The sequence below is a fragment of the Silene latifolia genome, chromosome 2, assembly GCF_048544455.1.
Source record: "Silene latifolia isolate original U9 population chromosome 2, ASM4854445v1, whole genome shotgun sequence".
NCBI classification, from domain to species: Eukaryota; Viridiplantae; Streptophyta; class Magnoliopsida; order Caryophyllales; family Caryophyllaceae; genus Silene; species Silene latifolia.
In genome coordinates, this window is record NC_133527.1 from 196,472,075 (window position 1) to 196,496,503 (window position 24,429).

General features: G+C 31.5%; 2 protein-coding genes across 2 annotated transcripts; both read left to right on the forward strand.

Annotated features, from left to right (window-relative positions):
• Window positions 1–4,012: 4,012 nt before the first annotated feature.
• Window positions 4,013–7,352, forward strand: LOC141644254 (protein RICE SALT SENSITIVE 3). Its single transcript, XM_074453734.1, has 6 exons — window positions 4,013–4,251; window positions 4,845–4,898; window positions 5,059–5,253; window positions 5,483–5,591; window positions 5,809–5,850; window positions 6,554–7,352. The coding sequence occupies exons 1-6, from the start codon at window positions 4,115–4,117 to the stop codon at window positions 7,163–7,165; spliced, it is 1,149 nt and encodes a 382-aa protein (XP_074309835.1). The 5' UTR covers window positions 4,013–4,114; the 3' UTR covers window positions 7,166–7,352.
• Window positions 7,353–21,939: 14,587 nt separating this feature from the next.
• Window positions 21,940–22,707, forward strand: LOC141632538 (transcription factor PAR2-like). The gene has a single exon (XM_074445082.1). It carries the CDS (start codon window positions 22,121–22,123, stop codon window positions 22,379–22,381), a length of 261 nt encoding a protein of 86 aa, XP_074301183.1. The 5' UTR covers window positions 21,940–22,120; the 3' UTR covers window positions 22,382–22,707.
• Window positions 22,708–24,429: the final 1,722 nt, after the last annotated feature.

Sequence of the window (24,429 nt, forward strand, 5' to 3'; positions counted from 1 at the left end):
GATAAAGTTATAAAAGTGGTACTTATTACGTGGGTTCAAATCTTGTAAACATCATATTTACCCTTGTGAATCATTTTAAATCCAAAAAAAAAAATATTATTCGAGGTCTTATAAACAATAATTTAATTTTAAAAAAGGAGAAAACAAAAAGTATCGCGTTTTGCTTTATGAAAATCGCACAGAAATTATAAACAATCTGATTATTTTGTCATTTTCAACTGTAACTAATTTCAATTTTACTCTACTCGTTACATTGTTATGTAAGTCATTAATAAATTATTTTAATAGATATGAGATTTATCGATCATTTGATCATCCAGATGTACTAATTTCATATGAATCAGTACGAAAAAAACATAGATACATGAAATATGTAGTACTATTGTTAGGGCACATGTAATCATGAAATTGATAGTCATGATATAAAGTTGATCACCTAACTAACACATAAATGTCTCTAAACAAACAACAACACAAAGGTCCAAACTCTTAAAAACAATCCCTAAATATACGTACTAAGTACTCCGTACTTAATAGTTAGGGGTGAAGCTAGCAAGATGAATTATTACACCTAATTTTGTCTAAGACGATAGTATCCATTTTAATGGTAAAATAGATCCAAACGTTACCATTTGATGATACAACTATGTTTATTATATACCGAGTAATACTTATTTGGATTTATTTTATCTTTATATTGGATATTGCCGTTTTAAATGAGAATTTGGCCGTAATTATTAATGGAGATGTATTTAACAATCACAATCAATGCACAACTTTTGTGAAGGTGGCATGGACCCATTAGACTTAGATGTATGGTAATCCTAAACCAAATAATGGCCCATTTGTTGTCAGGGTACTAGTGATCGATGATAAAAAGAAATTTAATTTTAATTAATTTAAAGAAGTAATTATATTGTCCTACAAGTTTTGGGATACTTGGTGATTGCTTGGATTATATATAATGGAGTTTACGCCAAGTATACATACCCTTCTGCAAAAAGACTGCACTACTACAGCATAACATATAGTATATCATTGTTGAACCACAAATTTTAATATAGCAATATGGAAGCTTTATTAACTATGCCATATGCTTGTGTCTCCACAGTTTTGTTCACTGTAATTTTACATATACAATAATTAATTATATACACTATTACTCTATTCATTTTACGGCTAACAAAGACTTTATGATTATACAATAATTATAAAACCGATTCAAATACCTTTTTTCACACTACATTTCGCATTGGCTTTTGTCACACAATGCAACCGATGTTAACAGTCTTACATTTTATTTCACCCGCAGATGTCAATTAGGTTAATTGACAAAGTAGGTAGTACTCATGTTCCGGTTCGAACCTCGTTAGCATTAAAATCGCTATTGTGCCTCTCTTAATACCAAAAAAAAAACATTTTATTTTACGTGTGCTTATGAGTATTATGAAATTTGCGTCGAAAATTGCATGGACTTGTTCCACAAGTCCACAACACAATACCTACAAATAGTTTAGTTAACTATTTTGATGTATTTTGGTAATTTGTAAAGTTACTATAATCTTTCAAGTTAAGTTAAATTGTAAAATAGCATTGTTTGGTACAATGGTACAATTAATATAATTAAGACGGTGGCATGATAAAAGAGACATAAACTAATGTCTGTACCAAATCTTCAATCATTGTTCATTATTGCCTTTTCTTATCATCATCCTTCCTATCTTCCTACCACTTGACCTAATTTATGAACAGCAGCTTCAAAGTACAAATTAACTTCTTTCTCTTAACCAAATCAACATATAATAATAAATAAATAAATAAATTAGTTAGTTAGTAACCTACCTAAGCTAGCTAACCGTTTGGTGATTTAGGATCCTCTTTATTGTTTAATGTGGTACAAAATCGAGAGTTTGTACACAATTCTTGTCAAGATACAGCTCACCCATGATAAAGGCACATGTGAGTATCCCACATTGGAAAAAGAGGAGAGAGTTGTCTATCAAATAAACCAAGGAGTTACTCCACCGATTGCCAATTGGTTTTGGGATGGAACCTCCTTGGACTTATAAGTCGGACTCTCTCTCCTTTATGCCCGATAACGGAACTTATCAGTAAACCAAACTGAAGTTGTTCTGAAATGAATAGACCTAAAGTAAGAATTCATTTATGAAAAGATGAGCTGAATTAAATTAAATGAAGCTACGAGCTGAACTAGAGTCTTAACCTAGTTGTTAGGACAAATCGACCTATAATAGGTCAGGGATTCAAATTTCTCTTATATTTTACTGATTTTGCGCCTCATTTAACACTAAATAATAAAGCTACACATGTCATTAATATCTTAGTGATATGGTAAACTAAGCTAGCTGATATCGACAAATATACACTTCACTATTTATATATCATGCATGCATAGCCCTATGAACACAAGTTAGTTGTTTGCATTTGCTTTTAAGATTAAGAGATAATCAAAATATACTTAATAATATTTTTAGTATTCTATATTATTTTATGAATTTCTAAATTAATCATTAATTTACAAGAATACGTATTGAATTCATTGACAAATGCAACCATATCATGATATAAAATGTCAGAGAAATGAGAATAGGGAAGGAGACAATTGCACGAGGTATGGAGAGAAATAGTAGTAGACTAGTAGTACTGAATTGAAAAGATGAGGATCTTCTTCGTCATCATGATCATGTTATGTAGAATTTTGAGGTTTGGTCTTTCAATACCATTGTTTGTTGATAGTTCATGATTGGGATAAGGAAAAGATAAAAGGCAAACAACAAACAACCCTGCACAATCTTTGAGTATGTAGCTTTTTTGAATGGAAAGTTGACACATATATAAAAGACCAAGACCCATTTACATCCACTTGAATAAGGATCAGAACTAGTTTAACCGATAAAGTTATAAAGATGGTAAGTATGAGTTGATCGAAATTCAAAACTATCTCTATTACCATTTGGTTTTATTCAGATTCGAATTGGATAGAATCAGTATTAGGGGTGTAAAACTCTCTTATGAGATATAACATTGTTACATCTATCCTAGGGTTTTAACCCAAGACCTCTGATTAGAGTAGAACGAATAAGCCATATTCAGTTGATCTAAATGTTCATGGTAAAATAATATCTCTATTATTAAACATTGATATATATAACCAAAAGGCCTTGTCAAGGATTAATTAACTAATTGTATAAAAGAAAATGATCATCTCTTCTAAGCGTCTCGACGACAATAACGTGTCTTTTGGTGTCTTTACTTACTACTCTGTATATTTTTTGTGACGATTATTTTAAGCAAAGTTAAGATAAATCATTAGCACCTATATTATAATGGTGATTTTTATGTAATAAAGGTAAAAATATACATGCATGAACATCTATTTGCACCTCACATTAAATAAAGACAAGACTTTAAGTTACTAGTTGACATACGTACGTAACTCAAGAACCATGTTGCTCATTGGTAATATTACAAGTAATTTATTCAATGAAATACAACTTTTCATTCAACCATTTGTGTTCAAATTGAAACAACTATTAGAACAAGACCATCAATGAGACTATGAGAGGGTATCAAGAAAAAACAAATTGTACTTCAATTTGGTTATAACAATTAATGGTTTAAGCATGTTTTTTAAAACAAATAGTACATTGTGTTTGCTATTCATTGAGGTAAGATACATCATAACCATGTTTTTTAATTTTTCGCTATATAGTTTAAGCTTAACGGTAGTGTGTACATGAATGAGAATAGTTAGATACTGACGTTTTAACACTGACTGAAAAGATGATAGATTTAAAAGGTAATAATATAGTTTTTAAATAAATATAATGTCGGTTAATACAAAATACGGTTTTTTTTTTCATATTTCAGCAAAAAATTTAACATTATTTTTTAATTTTCTTTATAAAGATCGTGAATCATTCTCACATTTATGGCCCCACTAGTGAATCCAAGGGGTATAAATGCAAGATTTTGACGTTGAGCAACCCTTATATAAAGGATGATAGCATGATATCAAAAATCAACTACACCTATATGCATCCTTACACAAATACACCAAAAAGTATAGAGAAAAAGTAAGTTAAAAAATAAAATGGAAGAACATCTAAACCCATTTGCCGTAACTCATCTTCTACAATACACCTTAAGAAGCTTATGTTGCCAAGATAACTCTCAATGGGTTTATGCTGTCTTTTGGAGGATCCTTCCTAGAAACTACCCTCCTCCCAAGTGAGCTTCCTTTCTCTTTCAATAATATATAATCTGTCGGTTTGTCTTGCTTAAGACCGTCATGAAGTTAAGACCTCGATTGTGATAACTTAGGATTGTGATAATAATCCATATTTAGCACAAGTTTAATCTAATATATATATCCGTATCTGGTCATGTTAGTAGACCTCAAATCATTAACAATTTTAAATGATGACGATTCATGTCACTAGTCAACCTCAAATCACTTGTATGAAAAATAATCCATTAGTATGTGTTGCTTAAGACCGTCATGAAGTTAAGACCTCTCGGCTATTATAATCCACTTATTGTGAGTGTTGTCTTAACTTAGGATGGTCTTAACCAGGAATTTGTGATAATCCATATTTAGCAAGAGTTTAATCTAATATACTCGTATCTGATTATGTTAGACTCTAAATCATTGACGGTTTTGCTACATATATCTATTCATCTTACTCGATCCCAAGTATTCATTAAAACAACAAAAAATGAAGATATATACTATACATGATTATTTTAATTAATTTGTATATTAGATTAGTTAAATAATGATCATCTTTATTTGATTAAATTAAATTAAATTATTGTTTTAGATGGGACACTCATGGAGGAGCATATGATAGGTCTAGAGGGAACAGAAGAAACTGGTACACTCTATACATGATATATCTCTTTCACTTTTACTTCTCTTCATCTTATTATTATTGTTATCAATAGTTATCATATACTATATGGTACTTTATTATAGTACATAATTAAATGTCATGTTCATATGATTATTATTATGTGTATATGTATTATGATCAGGATATTAGTATGGGAAGATGGGTTTTGCAATTTCGCGGCATCATCATCAACGGCTGAGATGAACGCCGGTGGTGAATATCCGGCATCATCGGCATCATCTTCAGCTAACTATGGTAACTGTGAAGGCTACTTTCAGTCTCTTCAGCCTGAACTCTTCTTCAAGATGTCTCATGAAATTTACAACTATGGTGAAGGGTATGCACTACTTCGAATCTTCTTGAATACCTTTGTCAAAACGGTCTTTATAACGTCTGCCCTTAGAACATATATTAAAATCTTGAAAAAATCTTGTGAATTTTTCCTTATATAGGTTTTCTAATAACGGGTGCCCTAGCTGAAGGTCACGGATTAGAAAAACCGTAGTTCATGTTATTTATTTAAATAAATCCGTATTAATATTGTGTTTTGTTTTGTGGGCAAGCAGTTTGATTGGAAAAGTTGCAGCAGATCATAGTCACAAATGGATTTACAAAGAACCAGTTGAGAATCAAGAGATCAACTTTTTATCAGCATGGCATAATTCAGCTGATGCGGTATAACAATTATTATTATTATTATTATTATTATTATTGCAACTTTAATTACCTTGTAATAAAACCCTTACTCCTTTTGTTCTGATGAATATTTTACGTTTACATTATTTTTCCCTTTATAAAAAAGGTAAACGGTGAATATTCACCAGGACAGCTGGACGTAAGTCGTAAGTTGTGAGATTTTTATATATTTATAAAGACGTTTTTTTTTTGGCAGCAACCTAGGACATGGGAAGCACAATTTCAGTCGGGCATTAAGGTATAATCGTATTAAGTTGTCAATCTAAAGAACAGTGGTCATGTCCCTACATATAAACGTATATAGATATTCAAAATCACACAAAGCTGACATTTTACTGCCCTCTAAGTACATCATATCCTGCCTCTATACTACTTTAACTATAGCTATGTTTTAGTAATTTTCAAACACATTTTTGATGCATTCTTTAGACCATACAAAACCCACTTGTACATCAATACATAAATGAAAGTTTTCATGGCTAATATGGTAATTTCAATTAGTCTCGATAAGGAAAAAAAATACTCCGTAATTTCTATTAGCCTGGTTGTTAAGATTGAGATCAAATACGAGTATAAACGACAAACCAGTTATATATCTCAATAATTTTCGACTAAAAGTCTAAGACTATGTACATACATGTCATATATGAAGTACATCTGACCTTTTATTTGTTAACGAAAATATAAAAAGACTATCTCAGATTATCATAACGGATGGTTATAATGTCACACCAGAATGTATTCTGTAACTCAAAATACTTCTATAAAGAGTTAAGTTATTAAAATACTGCTCTCACATAATCAGTGACAGAATACATTTTATCTTTGACGTTGTCCTTGGCTCTATGAAAAAGCAGATCATAATGGACAAAAATTGAATAGGGTAACCATAACTAAAAGAAATGTCTTGGCTAATATTGTTATTGTATAAACATATGTAGACTATAGCATTGATAGCAGTTAGAGAAGGCGTAGTACAACTAGGAGCAGTAAACAAGGTGGTGGAGGACCTAAGCTACGTCGTTTTACTCCGAAAAAAGTTTGCCTACATTGAAAGTATTCCAGGAGTGCTTTTACCACATCCATCTTCTACAGCATTCCCTAGGCCCATGGACATGATCTCACCCGAAATGTGGGCCTATCAAAATGGCATTGGGCCCATTGGGCCAATGGGTCCAACATCGGCCCAATTTATCGACCCATATGGGTACGACCCGGCCCAACACCAGCCCAACATGGTGAGGATGATCACTCCCTCCATGAGTAGCCTTGAGGCCTTGCTATCCAAGCTCCCCTCGGTCGGGCCTGGCCCGGCCCAACACGGTATTCCCGGGTTTTGCAGCCCGGAAGCACATCAGTATGTGGGGTCCTCTGGTGGGTCTCAAAAGGTGGTGGCTAAGGAAGAGTTGGATGAAGAAGAACAACAAGAAGAACAAAATGTTGTGGTGGGAGAATGTAGTAATAATAATTCAATGTCTTCATATCAACAACATTTTGGTTATCATCATCATGATCTTAATTTAGCTACTAATAGGCATAGTGCTGGATTTTAATTAGCTAATTTATGAGATTATTAATTAATTATGGTTTAATTAGATTATTGTTGATTAATGAGTGTGTGATGTATGTAAAAAAGCATAAATTTGGAGTGTATTAGTCACTTCATGATTTAATAACTTTGTAGTAAATCTAGTAATTGTAATAATAATTGCATTAGTAAGATAGATTTCTAAAACTTGATCATTTTTATGTAATTTCTCTATAGAGAAAACTGTTATATTTCGAGTTTCGACTATGTATAACTTCTTTGTTAATCTATTAAAATCGTTGGAAATATGAACGAAAAAGAATGTCTTCATATAGGAAAGTTCTTGCACAATCGAGTCTCATTTTATAAAATTTCAACCAATCGCTCCCTTGATAAATGAGCGAGTTATTTCTGATAAAGGATGAAACTTTCTTCATAGTGTGAACAATTTCTCATCTTTAATTACAATCCACGAATCTGATGTATTATATTTCACACATATATATGATCTAAGTTTTAAATCGTCACGTTTTTATTATTAGAGATTAAAGACTTGTTGAATAGACTAATACCACCCTACACAAAATTGAAAAAATAGGCTTATATAAAGCAATAACCCTTTAAGGAGGCTAGAGAATTATCATATAAATCGTGACCACTAATCCACTAGATTTAAAAAATGGGACCATTATTTTTGGTCACCCTAGCTAGTATAGTAGTATGTCAATCATAAAAAAGTGATGGATCCAACGAAAAGAAAATCCACAAATAGACTCAGACTGTACCAAATTAAAGTATGTTGGAATCAATAGTTGGAGACCAAATAGTATAAACGAACAGTCCGTCTCATTGAAGACGGTTAATATCCGTCACAAACTGAAGACGGATAGCGTTCCTCTCACAAATGCAAATGGACACTGCAAGTGGGGGAATTATTTGGAAGATAGAAAACAAAAAAGAGTGGTATTTGCTAGTAACAACAAAATGGAGGCAGTCAATAAAAATCAATATATATTGATCCGAAATCTGATTCAAATCCAATATAGCACCTATGGATACATAAGAAATGTATTGAATCGTATTAACCGTCTTCAATGAGACGGACTGTTAAACGAATCATATGATTCATGTCCTGAAGACATTCTGGCCAGAAGCCGTAAACTGGAGCATTCATGTTCTAAACAGAAGCCCTACTTTTTATGTTCAGAATATGACTCCCGAAGAAGCATGGAGCGGAAGACGACCTACTGTTGATCATTTCAAAATATTTGGTTGCATTGCATATGCACGTATTCAAGATGTAAAAAGGAAGAAATTAGACGATAAGAGTGAGAAATGCATATTTCTTGGTGTTAGAAGGCGTATAAGTTGTACAATCCTCGATGTGCTCGTAAGAAGCCGGCGTGGATGCAAGATTATGATGCAACAGAATCTCGCTCTCAATGTGCTCGTAAGAAGCCGGCGTGGATGCAAGATTATGATGTAAGTGACATTAACCAAGAGGAGGATCCAGTGTGACTCATTTTGCATTATTTTCAAATTGTGATCCCACAAGCTTTAAAGATGCTGTAAAAGAAGAAAAGTGCCAAAAAGCTATGGACGCCGAAATAGCAGCCATAGAGAAGAACGATAAATAAAAATCGCAAACAACACAAAATCGTAAATCATACTAATTAAACAAGAAACCGAAAACAAGAAACATTTACCTAGCTTAACATTGAGAGGAAATATTCGGCATCTCAAAAATCAACACAACACAGTTCAATTCAATTTAATAATAATAACTAGTACGGGTTGTTCTGTTTCTAGTGTAATACTTTAGTGATTTAATACAATAACATACTACAATCAATTCAATTTACGGTTTTCATGTTTTAAGGGTTGTATAAATTCAATTAGTCTTTTATACAACAGTTTATCAGAAATTAAAATTTAAAACTAAAGTAACTCAATGCAAGCTAAAATGAATTAATAATATAAGTATTCATGTAATCAAATTAAACAAAACTATATAATCAAACAAAGATCCCCAAAGATAGAGCACCCTCACAAATTAGATATCAAAATTTCATGAACAATTCTGAAAATAACATAAAACAGACAATTAGAAATGTTATGTCAAAACTAACATTTCATACCCCCATAAAATTGAAGCTAATAATATAATAAATTGCGGAACTAAAAATTTTAAAGCAACAACAACTTGAACAACAATTGGATCATTATTGCCGAAAACTTCACCTATTAAACAATATTATACAAAAAATGTTATGTCATCCCCTCAAATTTTCCACCTTTTAGCCATATATTTCAAAATATATATAATAATTGCTCAAAAAATTATTAATCATCCACGATTCCATGTTGATGTCACCAATCTTTAGTTAGTATGTAAAATATAGTTGTTTAAGCAATCTTAGTATTTCACTTCTCCTTATAATCTTCCTTCTTCAATAAATCATACCTATTAAAAAAAAGTAACACAATAATAGTGAAATTTGTTTTATACAATATTATCGTTATTAACTTAGTTTCACCTTAAGTAATGAAAAAAAGAGGAAATGGTAATCAAATCGTAGAGATATAAGTATATTTACCTTGAAAGAGCTTAACACAATAAATAATCTTGATAGCACCTAAATGAGAACAAAACAAACGCATATGCGAAATTGAAAATGTGATGAACACTTCATAACCCAATGAAACTTCCAATAAAAAAATAAAAAAAATTAGTTAATTATATCGGTGGCACATACCATTCTACTAACGATAGAGATAAGAAATTTTTTGTTTACAAATTTTGCCATCCATAAAAAATATATAAACAATTGAGGATGCGTTTTATGGCTATTAAAAATTATTTTTTCATTATTATCAAATTTAATATATGTATAAATAAAGATCAAGTTCATGACTTTTGAGCATCCATTTTTCATTATTATGAAGTTTAATATAAACATAAATATGGGAAAATGAGAAATGGTATGTAAAAGGTTATTATTATTATTATTATTATTATTGTTATTATTATTATTATTGTTATTATTATTATTATTATTATTATTATTATTGTTGTTGTTGTTGTTGTTGTTGTTGTTGTTGTTATTATTATTGTTGTTGTTATTATTGTTGTTATTATTATTATTTGTTATTATTGTTATTATTGTTATTATTATTATTATTATTTTATTATTATTATTATTATTATTATTATTATTATTATTATTATTATTATTATTATTATTATTGTTGTTGTTGTTGTTGTTTTTGTTATTGCTATTATTGTTATTATTGTAATTATTATTATTATTATTAATTTTTTTTCTTACAAACTCCATTTTGTATGAAAGTCGTTTAAAAAGTTATCTTGTATATGTAATTAAAATATGACATATTGATGATGATAGATATTTTGGTTTTCCTTTTAATTATATTTATAAATTTGTAGATATTAGTAGCTTTATAATCCAAATTATTAGATTTTTTATTTACTACATATCAGACCTTTTAGCTACTATCTTTATGATTAAGGAGGAGTTAGATGAACAAATTGAATGATTTAAATGATGAAAGTAAATTCTTAATTTATTTTTTATAATTTAAATCATGATCTTATGGTTTCCACACAAAAATAAATATTACTAAACCTTATAATGAGTTTTAATAAATTTATTAAATTAGCCTTAATATTAACAATATAAATTAATAAATTTAATTATGATAATCCTACATGGCAAAAAAACTAAATGTATTAAGTTGCATTTTAACTATATAGTTAAAATATGACATATTGATGATGATAGATATTTTGGTTTTCCTTTTAATTATATTTATAAATTTGTAGATATTAGTAGCTTTATAATCCAAATTATTACATTTTTTATTTACTATATAAGACCTTTTAGCTACTATATTTATGGTTAAGGAGGAGTTAGATGAAAAAATTGAATGATTTAAATGATGAGACTAAATTCTTAATTTATTTTTGTAATTTAAATCATGATCTTATGGTTTCCACACACACAAAAAATATTACTTCACATTATAATGAATTTTAATAAATTTATTAAAGTAGCCTTAATATTAACAACATAAATTAATAGAATTTAATTATGATAATACTACATGGCAAAAAATTAAATGTATTAAGTTGCCTTTTAACTATATAGTATAGATTATGTAGGTTTATAGATGTGGCATTCGTAATGCACGCGTGGCTTTTTCTTTGCCTATGTGCTTTGTTTACGTGGCTTTTTCTTTGCCGGATTTGTCTACGTGGCCTTTTAAGGTTACCCTTTTAATATAATTTTATAGATAATGAACTTCAAATACCTAAATATACATAATCAAAAGACCTAAAATCAATTAAAAATCGCAATAAAAACTCAATCTTACATCTATATTACAATTACTTCCAACACAAAATCGTAAATAACACAAGTTAATCAAGAAATATACCTAGCTTAAGATTGAGATGAATTTCTCGAGCACATAAAATACCCGGCCAAGAAGAACATGATAATCAGGACGGCAGGATGACATTCACCTTCAACTGAAAGTCTGAAAGAGACAAGTCTAAACCAACTGTGCTTTCCTCCACCTGTGGAAACTGCTTCTTCTTCTTCAGACTTTCTTCCAAGGCCTTGGTCTTAGTTTCAATCAACTTCAGCTTTGCTTCATTGAGTCTCAGGCGAAGCTTAGCCGCTTCATCTTCTTTTCCGATTGAAGATACGTATTCCGTAACGCGAGTTTGAATGGCCACTGTGAGGACGTCCAGAAAGAAAGAAGCGCCTCGCTTTGCCGCCTCCAACATAACCTGAGGATTTATCGCCATTGTTGATTGTTGAGTTTTGATTTGATTTGATTTGGTGGTGATTGATGCGTGTGAATGCGTGTGAGATTATGTGTCAGCAAAGGGTGTGGTGTGGGTTGTGTTGTGTTGTGACTTTATGTGAGGAGTGTGTCATAAAAGCCCAACTCACATAAAAGCCCGAACACAAGTTTTCATTTGTGATATCCGTCACGAGTATGTGCCGGGTAAATTAAAAATGGGTTTTTTTCATTGGTACTTTACAAGATTTCGATTTTCTTACTAGTACCCTCAATGGGAAATATTTAAGGGGTACCATGGGAAATTTCCGTATTAAAATTAGAGAAACGAGAAAGATAATTGAAGGGTTGGTCTTATTCTTTTGGACTTAAAGTCACTTAATTTAAGTTCACTTCATATTCTATAAATTCAGTTCAGTTCAGATCCTATAAGTTCAGTTCAGATCTTTTAAGTTCAGTTTAGTTCAGATCCTATAAGTTCAGTTCAATTCAGATCCTATAAGTTCAGTTCAGTTCAATTCAGATCCTATAAGTTCAGTTCAGATCATAAAAGTTAGTTCAATTCAGGTCCTATAAGTTCAGTTCAGTTTAGTTCAGATCCTATAAGTTCAGTTGAGTTCAGATCCTATAAATTCAGTTCAGAAAAGCTATATACAAAGTATTGTTTTTAAAAATGGATGTAAAACATTTGAAATTAATTATTCGATACATATACATACATTATTATTTTTAAAATAAAATTATCACTCCTCTCATTATTTTTATCGTAATGTAATCGTAGTATAATGTATGAAGAAATCAATATATATATAAAGCTGAATAATGTTATTATCTTACCTTGTGTTTTAGACTATGTTTTTTTTATCAATGTTCTATCTTGACCGCCCACTAATTTCTCGTAAACAATTTGTTTGATCTCAATAAAAGTCTGCGTTCTATCAATGTTCAGCTGGTTATGGTTTCCTTCTGATGGTTCAAGTTAAACCTCGCAAGTGAACGATGCGTTGCACTAGTAAGGGTCGTCGAACACGAGGAGTTTGGGAGACTACTAATTGTTGTTATTCTTAAGTTTAGCTAAGTCAAAGAAAAAGGATTGATTGGTAAATAGACTAAGTAGGCTACACTAAATGACAAGTAAAATTAAACTAAATAAGCAACAACTAAATTCAAAGAGAAAACTAAATGGAAAGATGTGTTACTCAAGATATGGAAGGACTAGGGCACGATTAGGCTACAAACATTCATGATTATCATGTTAATTCCGGCAATAAGGGCATCCACAATAGATGAACCTCTAAAGAGGTTTGTCACATGACACATCATCAATTTAACAAACCTCTTCAATAACAAACCCATATACAACAATAGACAAACCTTTTCAAGGTTCATATCATAGGACCCACATAAAATTACCCATTTTTTCCCCCTCATATATATGTTGTTGGAGAATAAAAATATACTAACTTTTAGGGGACCACTTGCCATGTCAATCAACAAACCCGTATACAAATGTGTAACCATTCCTATGGATGAACCTCAAACCCCATCTCCAACAATAGAGAGGTTTGTCAACAAACCTCTAAAAAGTACACAAACCTTTGTTGACAAACCTCTATTGTTGATGCCCTAAGTCATCTTGGGTACACAAGGCGGGGGAAAACGCCTCTAATTCGCCTATTGACTCCCTCTCGGGCTCACAATAGGACACTAGACCTACCGACTCAACTCCCTCCCGGGCTCATGACTCGGAATCTCCTAAACAACACTCTATGACCCTAGGAACACGCGCCATCCCCAAGGTAGTCGATTTATGCTAGGAGTCATTAAGTATACGATAAATTCCCGGCCTTCCCAACCCTTTTCCCAAAGGTGAAGGTCAAACCGGTTCTCAAAGGCACCCTCTTTAGGCTCTTCCTCCCGGATTCAACCCAAATAGGCAAAGGATGTAAATAGGGGGTCAACTTAGGACCTAACCAATTCCCCTTGGTGGACAATGGTCATCAATCAACCAAATTCCCAAATTACAACATTAACAAAATAAATCCTAAGATAAACCCCACCAATTTCCCCTTAATGACTATTTAAATGGAATCAAACATGCTAATCACTCATGTAAGTGCCCAATCGCATCGTAGCAAGAGTACTACTCACTAATCAAGGTTAATTTAGCAAGACAAGCAATAAAGGAGGATACTTTAACAATAAACATGGAGATATTATGAATTTTATGATAGAGCATTCAAAGGTGATAAGAGAAGATGGAAATCAACTAATAACGCTAAGAGTAGATGAATTAACTCAAAAAGACCAAAGCTTTATCGAATCTATCAAAGTCTCAAGCTTTATATGAACAACTCCAATCAAAAGCATGGACAACAAACAAGAGAGATAGATTTTGACTAAACTATCAACAAACAATAAGTCTCAACAAATTCTAGCAAAAAGAAATCAAACAACAACTATAGAAAACAATTGAAGAACAAAGGAGAAAAGAGAAAAAGGAAAGAAGCAATACCAACTATGGAAGTATGAATAATAATGAAGAACAAGGTAAGCACAATAATAATAATCTTTGATTGATGAAGAATGATTGACAAGTTACAAAGGATTTGAGTTTTCCTCTCTTAACCTTACAAATTTCTTCTCAAACTAGGATTAGATCCCTAATTTTCTGGGAAATTAAGTATTTATATTAAGTACAAAAAGTTAGGTGAGAATACAAGAAGGAAACGAAAACTGCAGCCGAGGGAGTTAATCGTACCCGGACGGGTCAAATTATGCCCGGTCGGGTATAATGCAAAAATGGGCCAAAAACGCTGAAAAACGTGAAACGGGTGAGAGATACCCGGCCGGGTAAAGTTATACCCGGTCGGGTAAGGCCGTAAGGTTATGCCCGGACGGGTCAAGTTTACTCCCTCGGTTGCGATTCTTCATTGTTGTTTCCTTTCTTCAAGTAAATTCCGCTCCAAGTCCCGTTCTTCTTATATTTTAGAGCACGATACCTACAAAAAGGGTTCATAAGTACGAGAAAAATGCTCAAAACATGTCCTACGCTAGGAGTACTAACTAAATGAGTTCATAATGCTTGATTTATTATGACAAAAATGGGTCCGGGACATCAAAATATGGGGGTTAAAATGGTGTTATCACCCTCCTTTCTCTTTATCTTCGCTTGGAGAGCTGGGTTCGAATGTTGTTGCCTTACTCAAGTGGATCCAGAAATTCTTGGTATCTCAGGATGCGGCGGCTTGGGTGGCCGCTTATATTTTTACTAAACTTAACTTTGTTGTTGCTAAGGGGGTGGAGGCCTAGATTGTCTCTCAGTTCCCCACCAATTTCATGTAAACTTTTATTTCTCTATCTACGAAAGCTGCGCGCATCCATAATAATAATAATAATAATAATAATAATAATAATAATAATAATAATAATAATAATAATAATAATAATAATAATAATAATAATAATAATAATAATAATAATAATAATAATAATAATAATAATAATAATAATAATAATAATAATGTTAATAATATTAATAATAAGGGTGTGGGAGCCCAGATTGTCTCTCGGCTCCCCACCAATTTCATGTAAACTTTTATTTTTCTTTTAATAAAAGCTGCGCGCATCCTTCTATAAAAAAAAATATATAATAATAATAATAATAATAATAATAATAATAATAATAATAATAATAATAATAATAATAATAATAATAATAATAATAACAATAATAACAATCTTACGATGCAGGGGCTCGTGCGGCCGCTTACATATTTACTAGACTTACCTTTGTTATCGCTAAGAGTGGAGGTATTTTGGTAGACTTGATGTGTTAGGTGGCGAGGGTCGGTAATGATGATGAGCATACTCAGGGGTTTATAGCCGTGGTTTTGGGGTCGACACTTTTCATCGACAAATCAGACGATATGATACGTCCTTAGTTGTTTCCCTTGGTGGCAGATACCGACAGTATAGCATCTTATGATTGGGGTGCTGGTACACTAGCCTACATGTACCGACAATTGGGTGTTTCTTCACGTGCTACTGTGAAGACTATTTGTGCTTGCTTGTCGTTGTTGCAAGCGTGGATGTATGAGTACTTTCCTCTTTTTAGACCCGGTTTCAGTCCGGATCGAACCAGACCATTTTTCCTCCATTTTTCCGGATCGAACCGGTTTGGACCGAATTTTGCAAACGCCTATGTATAATTGCCACCGTTCATTTTCTTCTTGGGCTAATAATAACCTATTGTTTATTACAACAAAGGTTCTAGCCCACTAGGCTTCAAGTTTTAGGTTGTCTATGTAACATACAAGCCCAATCCATCAAGAGTTTGGGCTTCCATAGCTAAGACCAACTTGGACTGGTTTGAACTCGATTCTAGCTAAGTGGGCTCATTTTTTTTACAAAAATGGGCTTCTGGATAAAATGACTAAGGTTCGGGTGAGTCTTCGTCGGTGATGATGAGAAGCGAGAACGACTCGGAGGGTGACCTTGTCCGGAGAGATGATGGCGAGGGAGGACGGCGGTAGAGTTTGTAACACAATTGGGCCACTGTGAGATTTGACCCAATGATCGTGCTTTATCTAACATATGATGGAAAATAAAAAAGTTTTTACGTAGTCACTTTTAATAGGATACAATTAGTTTAAACTTTTGGTTTAAATTATCAATAGTTGAAGCTCATTTAATATGTCGCATAAGTAATGGTTATTAGCAATACCCCTATCTACTATTCCCGATGTTTTATATTATAAGTTGTTTTAAGAAAATTCAATTTTTTTGTATGACGCTTTTGATTGTCTCATGTAATAAAGGAGCTAATTTATTCCATTTTATTAATGGAAAAATTATTTTTCTATTTTCAAAGAGCATCTATATATAAATCACTTAAAATGTAAACCGTCCTACACATGTGTGTGATTAGAAAACAAACTAGCATTTCATTTTAGTAATCCTATTGAAAAATAGTTTTGCTTATACGCTTACTATAATGTTTTACACTAAGGAGTTCATTATCTTTTATCGATAATACCCCATTCAATTTGAATCAGAAGGAGGTTAATAAATATCCTCGAGGATTATGACTTAGATTTAATTGAATTAGGTAATTCTAATTCACAACGTAAACCTAAGACGATCAAAAGGTGCCACTAGACTGACCTAACGATCAAAACATAAGAGTTACTAAAAATTAAAAGATGTAGAAATTCTTCCAAAGTGATTAAAATACGGTTTCTGATAATGTGATTATAAGACAATCTTACGTTATTAGACGTATAAAAAGAAAAGTAACTAAAAATTAAAAATTTAATTGCCTCTCGTTCGTCTTCCTGTTGGGCTTTTAATCTATTGTTTGTTAAAACAAAGCTTCTGGCCCAAAAGACTTCAAGTTTTACGTAGTCTATGTAACATACAAGCCCAATCGATCCAGAGTCTGGCCTTCACTAGCTAAGATCAACTTGGACTGGGTTGTACCCGATTCTAGCTAAGTGGGCTCTGAAATGGGCTTCTGGATAAAGTGACTAAGGTCGGGATGAGTCTTCGCCGGCGATGATGAGAAGCGAGAACGACCCGGAGGGTGAGCTTGTCTGGACAGTGGTGGATTTTGTAGCAAAACGGGCCAACGTGAAACTTGGCCCACCGGTCTAACATACGATGGAAAATATGAAAGTATGAACGTAGTGACTATTAATTGGAAACAGTTACTCAGTTAGTTTAAACTTTTGGTTGGAATGACCAATAATTGAAGCTCAATTAATAGTTTTATAGATAGACAATTATATGTTGCATAACTAATGGACATTAAAAATACCCATTAAACTATTATTATATAGCGCATTCACTTGAAATTCAAGTATTTCTGTTTGATTTTTTTTTTAATAATAATATAGATAATATGTAAATCATTTAATTATATAGTGAATATACAATGTTAAAAGAAAAATTGTTAATTTTAAATTCTTGTGTAAAACTGTTTTATGTTTTACACCAGTATTATTGTAAATTCAACCGACATTTTACTTCAATAACGTTACTAAAAATAACTTCCAATCCCTATTTGTATGTTTTGTGTAAAGACTTTATTAACTTTCACTCCTTATTACATTTTGTGTAAAATCATTATTATGCTTTATGGGTGATTTTACATTGTTTTATTGTATAATCGTTATACCGGAAACTTAGACCCGCCAAACAAGGGAAGAAAGATAGTGTAAGTGGTGACTAGAAAAGGAGAGGGAGGATATCATGTGCATGCCATGTGAATTCCGTTCCCACCATAATTAAAAGGTTTGTTGTCCATGCACATTATTTTTGTCTAAATTTTGGTCCCTAGCCATTCTAATTAATACGGAGTAACTAAAAACCCTAATGTGCTCCTGCTTCACTAATTCATGTTAAATCCTGTATTCCTGTTGGCACTTGTTAATAAAGAGTAATAGAGTATGAACTAGCTCAATTTGTCAGAGCTATCTTACCTTAATCATGAAGTTGTGAGTTCGATTCTCACTCGCGAGATCAGACATAGTAAATTTATTTGAACAAAAAAAAATATATGGTACTTGAAGGGAAAAATGATAAACGAGAGTGTCAATAATAAACGAAAGTGTTTTTTCTTAGTTAAAAAGAGTTAAGCTGAACTGAATGAAGCTGAATTGAACTGAATTTTCTATTCATTTCACATTATCTATTTATTTTTTCAAGTCAAATTTGTTAAATAAATAATCATCTTGATTATATTTAGTCAAGTTTTAAAAAAAAAATAATGCAAAATTAACATATTTACGTTTGTTATAAAAAAAACTGCTTAAAATTATAATTCGATACAAAGAGATAATGTAAAAATGAAGATAAACGAGGTATAATGTCATTTGATGGATCATGAAAAATCAACTAAGTACTCCGAAATTGAGCTTTTTCTTGAAGTAAAGGGAACCACTTGAGTAATTTTGATATATTAACAGAGTTCGAATTCATATCACAACTACCACCTCAAATAATTTTATCAACTACGTTAATTGACGTCCGTTCTTTGAAATTGAGCTATTAGAGGGATTTTAGGTCTTCTTAAGAGTGTCCTTGGCTCACTAGATTGTGGACCAACAACTGACCAAGCCTATACATTTACTTGCATGAAAGTTTACATATACCCCATATGACCATATGCATGCTCTTGTAATGGACCCGTGCATTTTTAAACGTATTTTTTAGCGTAACGTCTTTTTTGTTCTTTAATGTGACTCACTCCCATCTAGGCCTACATGCAAGAAAGCTATTGACAATCCAAATATTGACAAGGATGTTAATTGGACGAATGTAAACGTATATATAGAACTCGTCTTAATTATATTGGGTATGTCTTATGTGATAATAAAAAATTAACATTATACGGAGTACCTTGTATGCAATGACACATAGTTACATACTTACATGAGTGTCAATTATACGGAGTATGTTAGATTTTATCTGATTACAAGGCTCTATACTTCCTAGAGTACTAATTATTCGATATATAAACAATAGATGTTGAACGAAACTTACCTAAATTCATGACGAATGGTTTGGATATATGAACCGACTGATAGGTCTGATCTTCGGGATTATTAGATCTTCCAAGTTCCAATAATACATATATCTCATGAATCTCTCTACTGATAGTCATACTCAATATTAAACACAATCAATAAAAAACTTAATATCGTTAAAAGAATAATGTTCGAGACAATCTTTTCAAGATATGATATAAATGACTAAAAGATGGGAGACCAAACGTAAATTAGGCTCGTAATTTTGCTCCGATCAAGCAAAAATACATAAAATCTTGGTTAGGAATTGATTTGGGTCGCTCCCAATTCAAGTCGACAACGCACGTGCATTCCGTTTATCCTTTTCCCCACTCATTTAAAATTACATTTGCCCCACGAATGGCTTTTATATGCTCGTTTTCTCAAAAAAGTCATGTTTGAATTTTCGTACTTTAGTAAAGTCGAATTTACGTAACGAAAATTTACTACGGAGCAAGTTACAGACTTACAGTATACGAGTTTTCATCTCTTATACAAGTGATCAATAATTTTAAAATTGACTTTTAATTAGGATTGAAATTGGTTGTGGAGTTGTTTATTGTCAATGGTGATGCTGAGATACTCATCATGAAAAATGAAATTTTTTGGATTTTATTCAAACTTATTGAAATGCGTTCGATTTCACTTATATTATTATTACCGATTTGTATTGGCTGAAAATTTTTCGCCACCACTAAGTTCAGATCCTGGCTTTGCTCCACTGCACATGCAACTAAATAAATGTATACTCTTACGTTCATTCAGTTCACCTCAATTCAGTTCACTTTAGTTAAACTCGGCTTATTTCAGTTTTATTTATCTCAGCAAATCGCGATTCAGATCAGTTTCAGCTACGTTCAACTAAGTCCAACTTAGTTCAGGTCAGTTCAATTCGGCTCAATTAAATTCAGCTTAACTCCATTTAGACAAAAAAAAAAACAAGGTCAAAGTATACAAATACTAGCTAGATTTAAGGATGAATAAAATTTGAATGGATGTATATATTCATTATCGTACACCTAGAGTCCTAGTATATTACCACAAGTAAATTTTACGGAGTAAATTTAATAGTGTTTGCATGCATGTAATAAATTTATAACGTACCACGTACAAACACATGCATGTCATTTGTTATGTTTACATATGAATTCACGGCAGTTGTTCCCTTAAATCATCATTTTTTCACATGCCTTCTTCCTTATTTAAATTAATGCACTCGTGATTCCCTGGAAATTTCTGAGACAGATATGCATTCACGTTGGGACCACTCTCTATTTATTTTCTTACATTAATATTTTTTTTTTATAAATTTTAATATTCGACAATTTAGTAAAAACATTTTGTTATTGTTTAATTTAATATCAAATTAATTATATATAGGGATGATGAATGCATAAAAGGGACTTTTTGATCCTTTTATGTAATATGTCAACGTCGATTTACCGTAATTATTTGGCTAGTTCATAAAGTTTGTAGCGAGACTTCAATTATTCTGAGTACTTACATATTTACATCTTCGTTAGTAATTAAAATCTAAACGAATCCATGTTTTTGGCAATTTGAGATTAGTACCGATGGCCAAACTCTTATTCTGATACTTTTTAATATTATTCGCAATTGATTTTTATAGGATGAAATTTTCTTGTATGTATGCGAAAAACTTAAAAAACATTTTAAGAGTCATAATTTTACATGAATAATTAGATAACAATTGTGAACTCGATCTACGCTTTTTGATCGAACAAATCTTGTTTGAGTATTTTTACAATTCTTACAAAAATATTGACACTCACATGCACAATGGAAACTCTCTATATATACATATCGAGTAACAATTAATTTTTTTAAAATATTACGCGTATCAGCTAGTGTCATCTCACCCCTCTCATACTAAAAAAATAAGAAATCTCCAAATTTTCCCGCCTAAATGAATTTGGCTATAATTGAGTTTTCTTTATATTATATCTGTAATTGAGCTTTTATTATATCATATCTGTAATTGGGTTTTCATTATCTTATATGTAAAACTGGATTATACTGAACTTTCCCTTTTCTACCGATTAATACAAAACATTAATAATAATAAATTTTACAATTAAATATCAAATTGAGTTAAATATCAGGTTTTATAATTGTTACTACTTCGTATTATCCTTTTCTTTCATATTCCTATCTAAAAACCTGCACTTTCGCGCGAGAGCTATACTAGTTTCTATTATATATACTCCATATATCTTAGTATGATCTTTTCCATTTTATTATAATCTAATTTAGTAATCCAATACAAAATTATTTTGAGACCGTCTAATAAAAGAGTATTAACCTTCAATGATATATCAACATATATCTTGTATGTGAACCATATAAAATGCATATAATTTAAGTGCAATGTCCTTCCTAATTTAAGCCAAACCAAGTAGTCCACGACCACAATTTGGGTTACCATCGCATTATCATATCACATGGCACAACCCATACTCTCCTATATACCTTACTCACCTTTTATAAAACCTCACTATTTCCTCTCCATTTCCTTCATTCACAAATACTAACACTTCTTCTTCACTAACCTCAAAACCAAAATGTCACACTCAATTAGAAGCCACATTAGAAAGCCAATATCGGCCGCGAAGCGACTCATGCAACGGAGAAGGCGGTCTAAAGGACGACGTAGAGGTGTGGTGGAGAAGAAGGTGAGGAAGCTACAAAGGATAATTCCCGGTGGTCAAGAGACGGTTCATCCGGACCGCCTTTTTGATTTAACGGCTAACTACATTTTGCATTTGAGGTTGCAAATTAACTTGCTTCATGCTCTTTCTAAAGTCTATTCATCCCATGTTTAAATTAGTACTCGAATATTTATTCAGTCGGTATTTTTCAGAAGGTAACTGACGCGTTTCCTGTAACTAGTTTTGCTACATAATAATGAATAATAATAATAATAATATTCATTATTTCATATTTCAAAAATTAGCATTTTTAGTGTATTTAGTAATATTTATTAATTTTAATTTGTTCCATATTTTTAATTTGGGTGGTCGAAAATTTGAGACCATTTTTTAGGCCATTTTTTTTGTTTATTTACTATCTAGTTCACGGAGTACTACATCCAAATTGTAATATCATTGTTGCGGAAAAACATTTAGTATGAGTTGTAACATTTATGTTATGGGGTTCTATGATTCAAATTACTATTCCGTTTGTCATTTGTTTACAGTTTACATTCAAGTAAGCGATATTTCAAAGGTAAAAGTTCTATATATCGAGGTTTGATTTCTTGCAAAAGTTTGCAATTCTAGTAACTTTACATATCATATGAACCACAAAAGGGTTTGATTGTGTTAGAACTATTCTCTTATCTAAGAGGTAAACAACATGGGTTGTTTTAGAGTAACTAAAATGCACATAATAAAGTTTTAGCTCATCAATCTATTTTGTGATGAGCTAAATTTTTTGAATTTTTTTTTTTTTTTTGGCAACGTGGATCATAGAAAAATTAAGAGTAAATTAAAAATAACTCCCTTTTAAAATTCAGTTTTTTAAAATTACTCCCTTAAGATGCACTTTTATCAAAAATTGCTTCAAAACCCCAATTTAAGTGACTTATTCAGTATATTTTTGAACTTATACCATTTGTAACTTAGCAAATTTATACTTTCAAAGGTATAGCAATAGAGAATAAGTTGAAAAACATACGAAATACGTCACCTAAATTGGAGTTTTGAAGCAATTTTTGATAAAAGTGTAATTTAGGGGAGTAATTTTAGGAAAAAAATATATAAGGGAGTAATTTTAAAAAACAGGATTTTAAAAGGGAGTTATTTTTAATTTACTCAAAAATTAATTATTACCTGATCTTGGTTCAAGTCAATAATTTACGTTTAGATTGATCTTTCCGTACTAAATAAAGTAAACATAATTCATTGACCGAAACAGAGCTAAATATAGCAAGTAAAAAACGTATTAGAAAAAGTCGATCGATGTGTAATCATTTGTTAATCTCATTTTCATTATCATCAATTATTCAACAAGAAGACATGAGACAATTTAGTTTGTAGCTATCTAATAGGCTTGTCAATTGGTCACATTCTTGATAATTATACCAAACTTATTCATAAAAATACCCTAATATAGAAGGACAACTTAAAGCATGGTTGGAAAATTGCATTTGCATGCAAAAAATAAAGTGTGTTGGTTACCAAATCTTAGCCCGACAATAATCAAATCCAGTAAAAAGAAAGTTACTGTAGGATAAGTTAATAAGAGTAGCTGTCTTTATATAAGTTTGGCAACGTTGTTGGGAGTTGGAGTGGACCTAAGTATGACTCACTATTTATCTGTCAAAACTTTTTGAGAAATCTTTGACGGTTATTGCTCGTAACGGAGCATGTTTGCACCATGTTACATGTTGGGATGAATTATGGAATTGTACCCTACTTAGTGACGGGTTTTTAACGGGTTAGCAGAAGCAATCGTCCTTCTCTTCATGCACGACAACGGATTTGTAAATTGTAATAATAACCTTTAGCAAATTTCAAGCTTGAAATGTCGTATGTCGATTAATCTATGGTATAGTACAACATATGAATGCCCGGAGATACATAACGTGATAACGGTTAGTCTACATACCTCGATTTTAAAACTTATTAATAAACATTCTATTCATCAGCCCAGGTCTGAAATAATTCACTCACATAATATTAGAACAGGATATGATATCGACCTCAAGACATGTTCGTCATACATTCATATGCACTAATTAACCGGTCTACCTCGAGTTTAAAACTTGTTTTATACATTTTTTTCAGGTCTAAAAGCTTTTGACCAGAATAGTTCTTTAACTTAATACGGAGTATTAATTAGAACATGATATGATATCAAGCTCAAAACA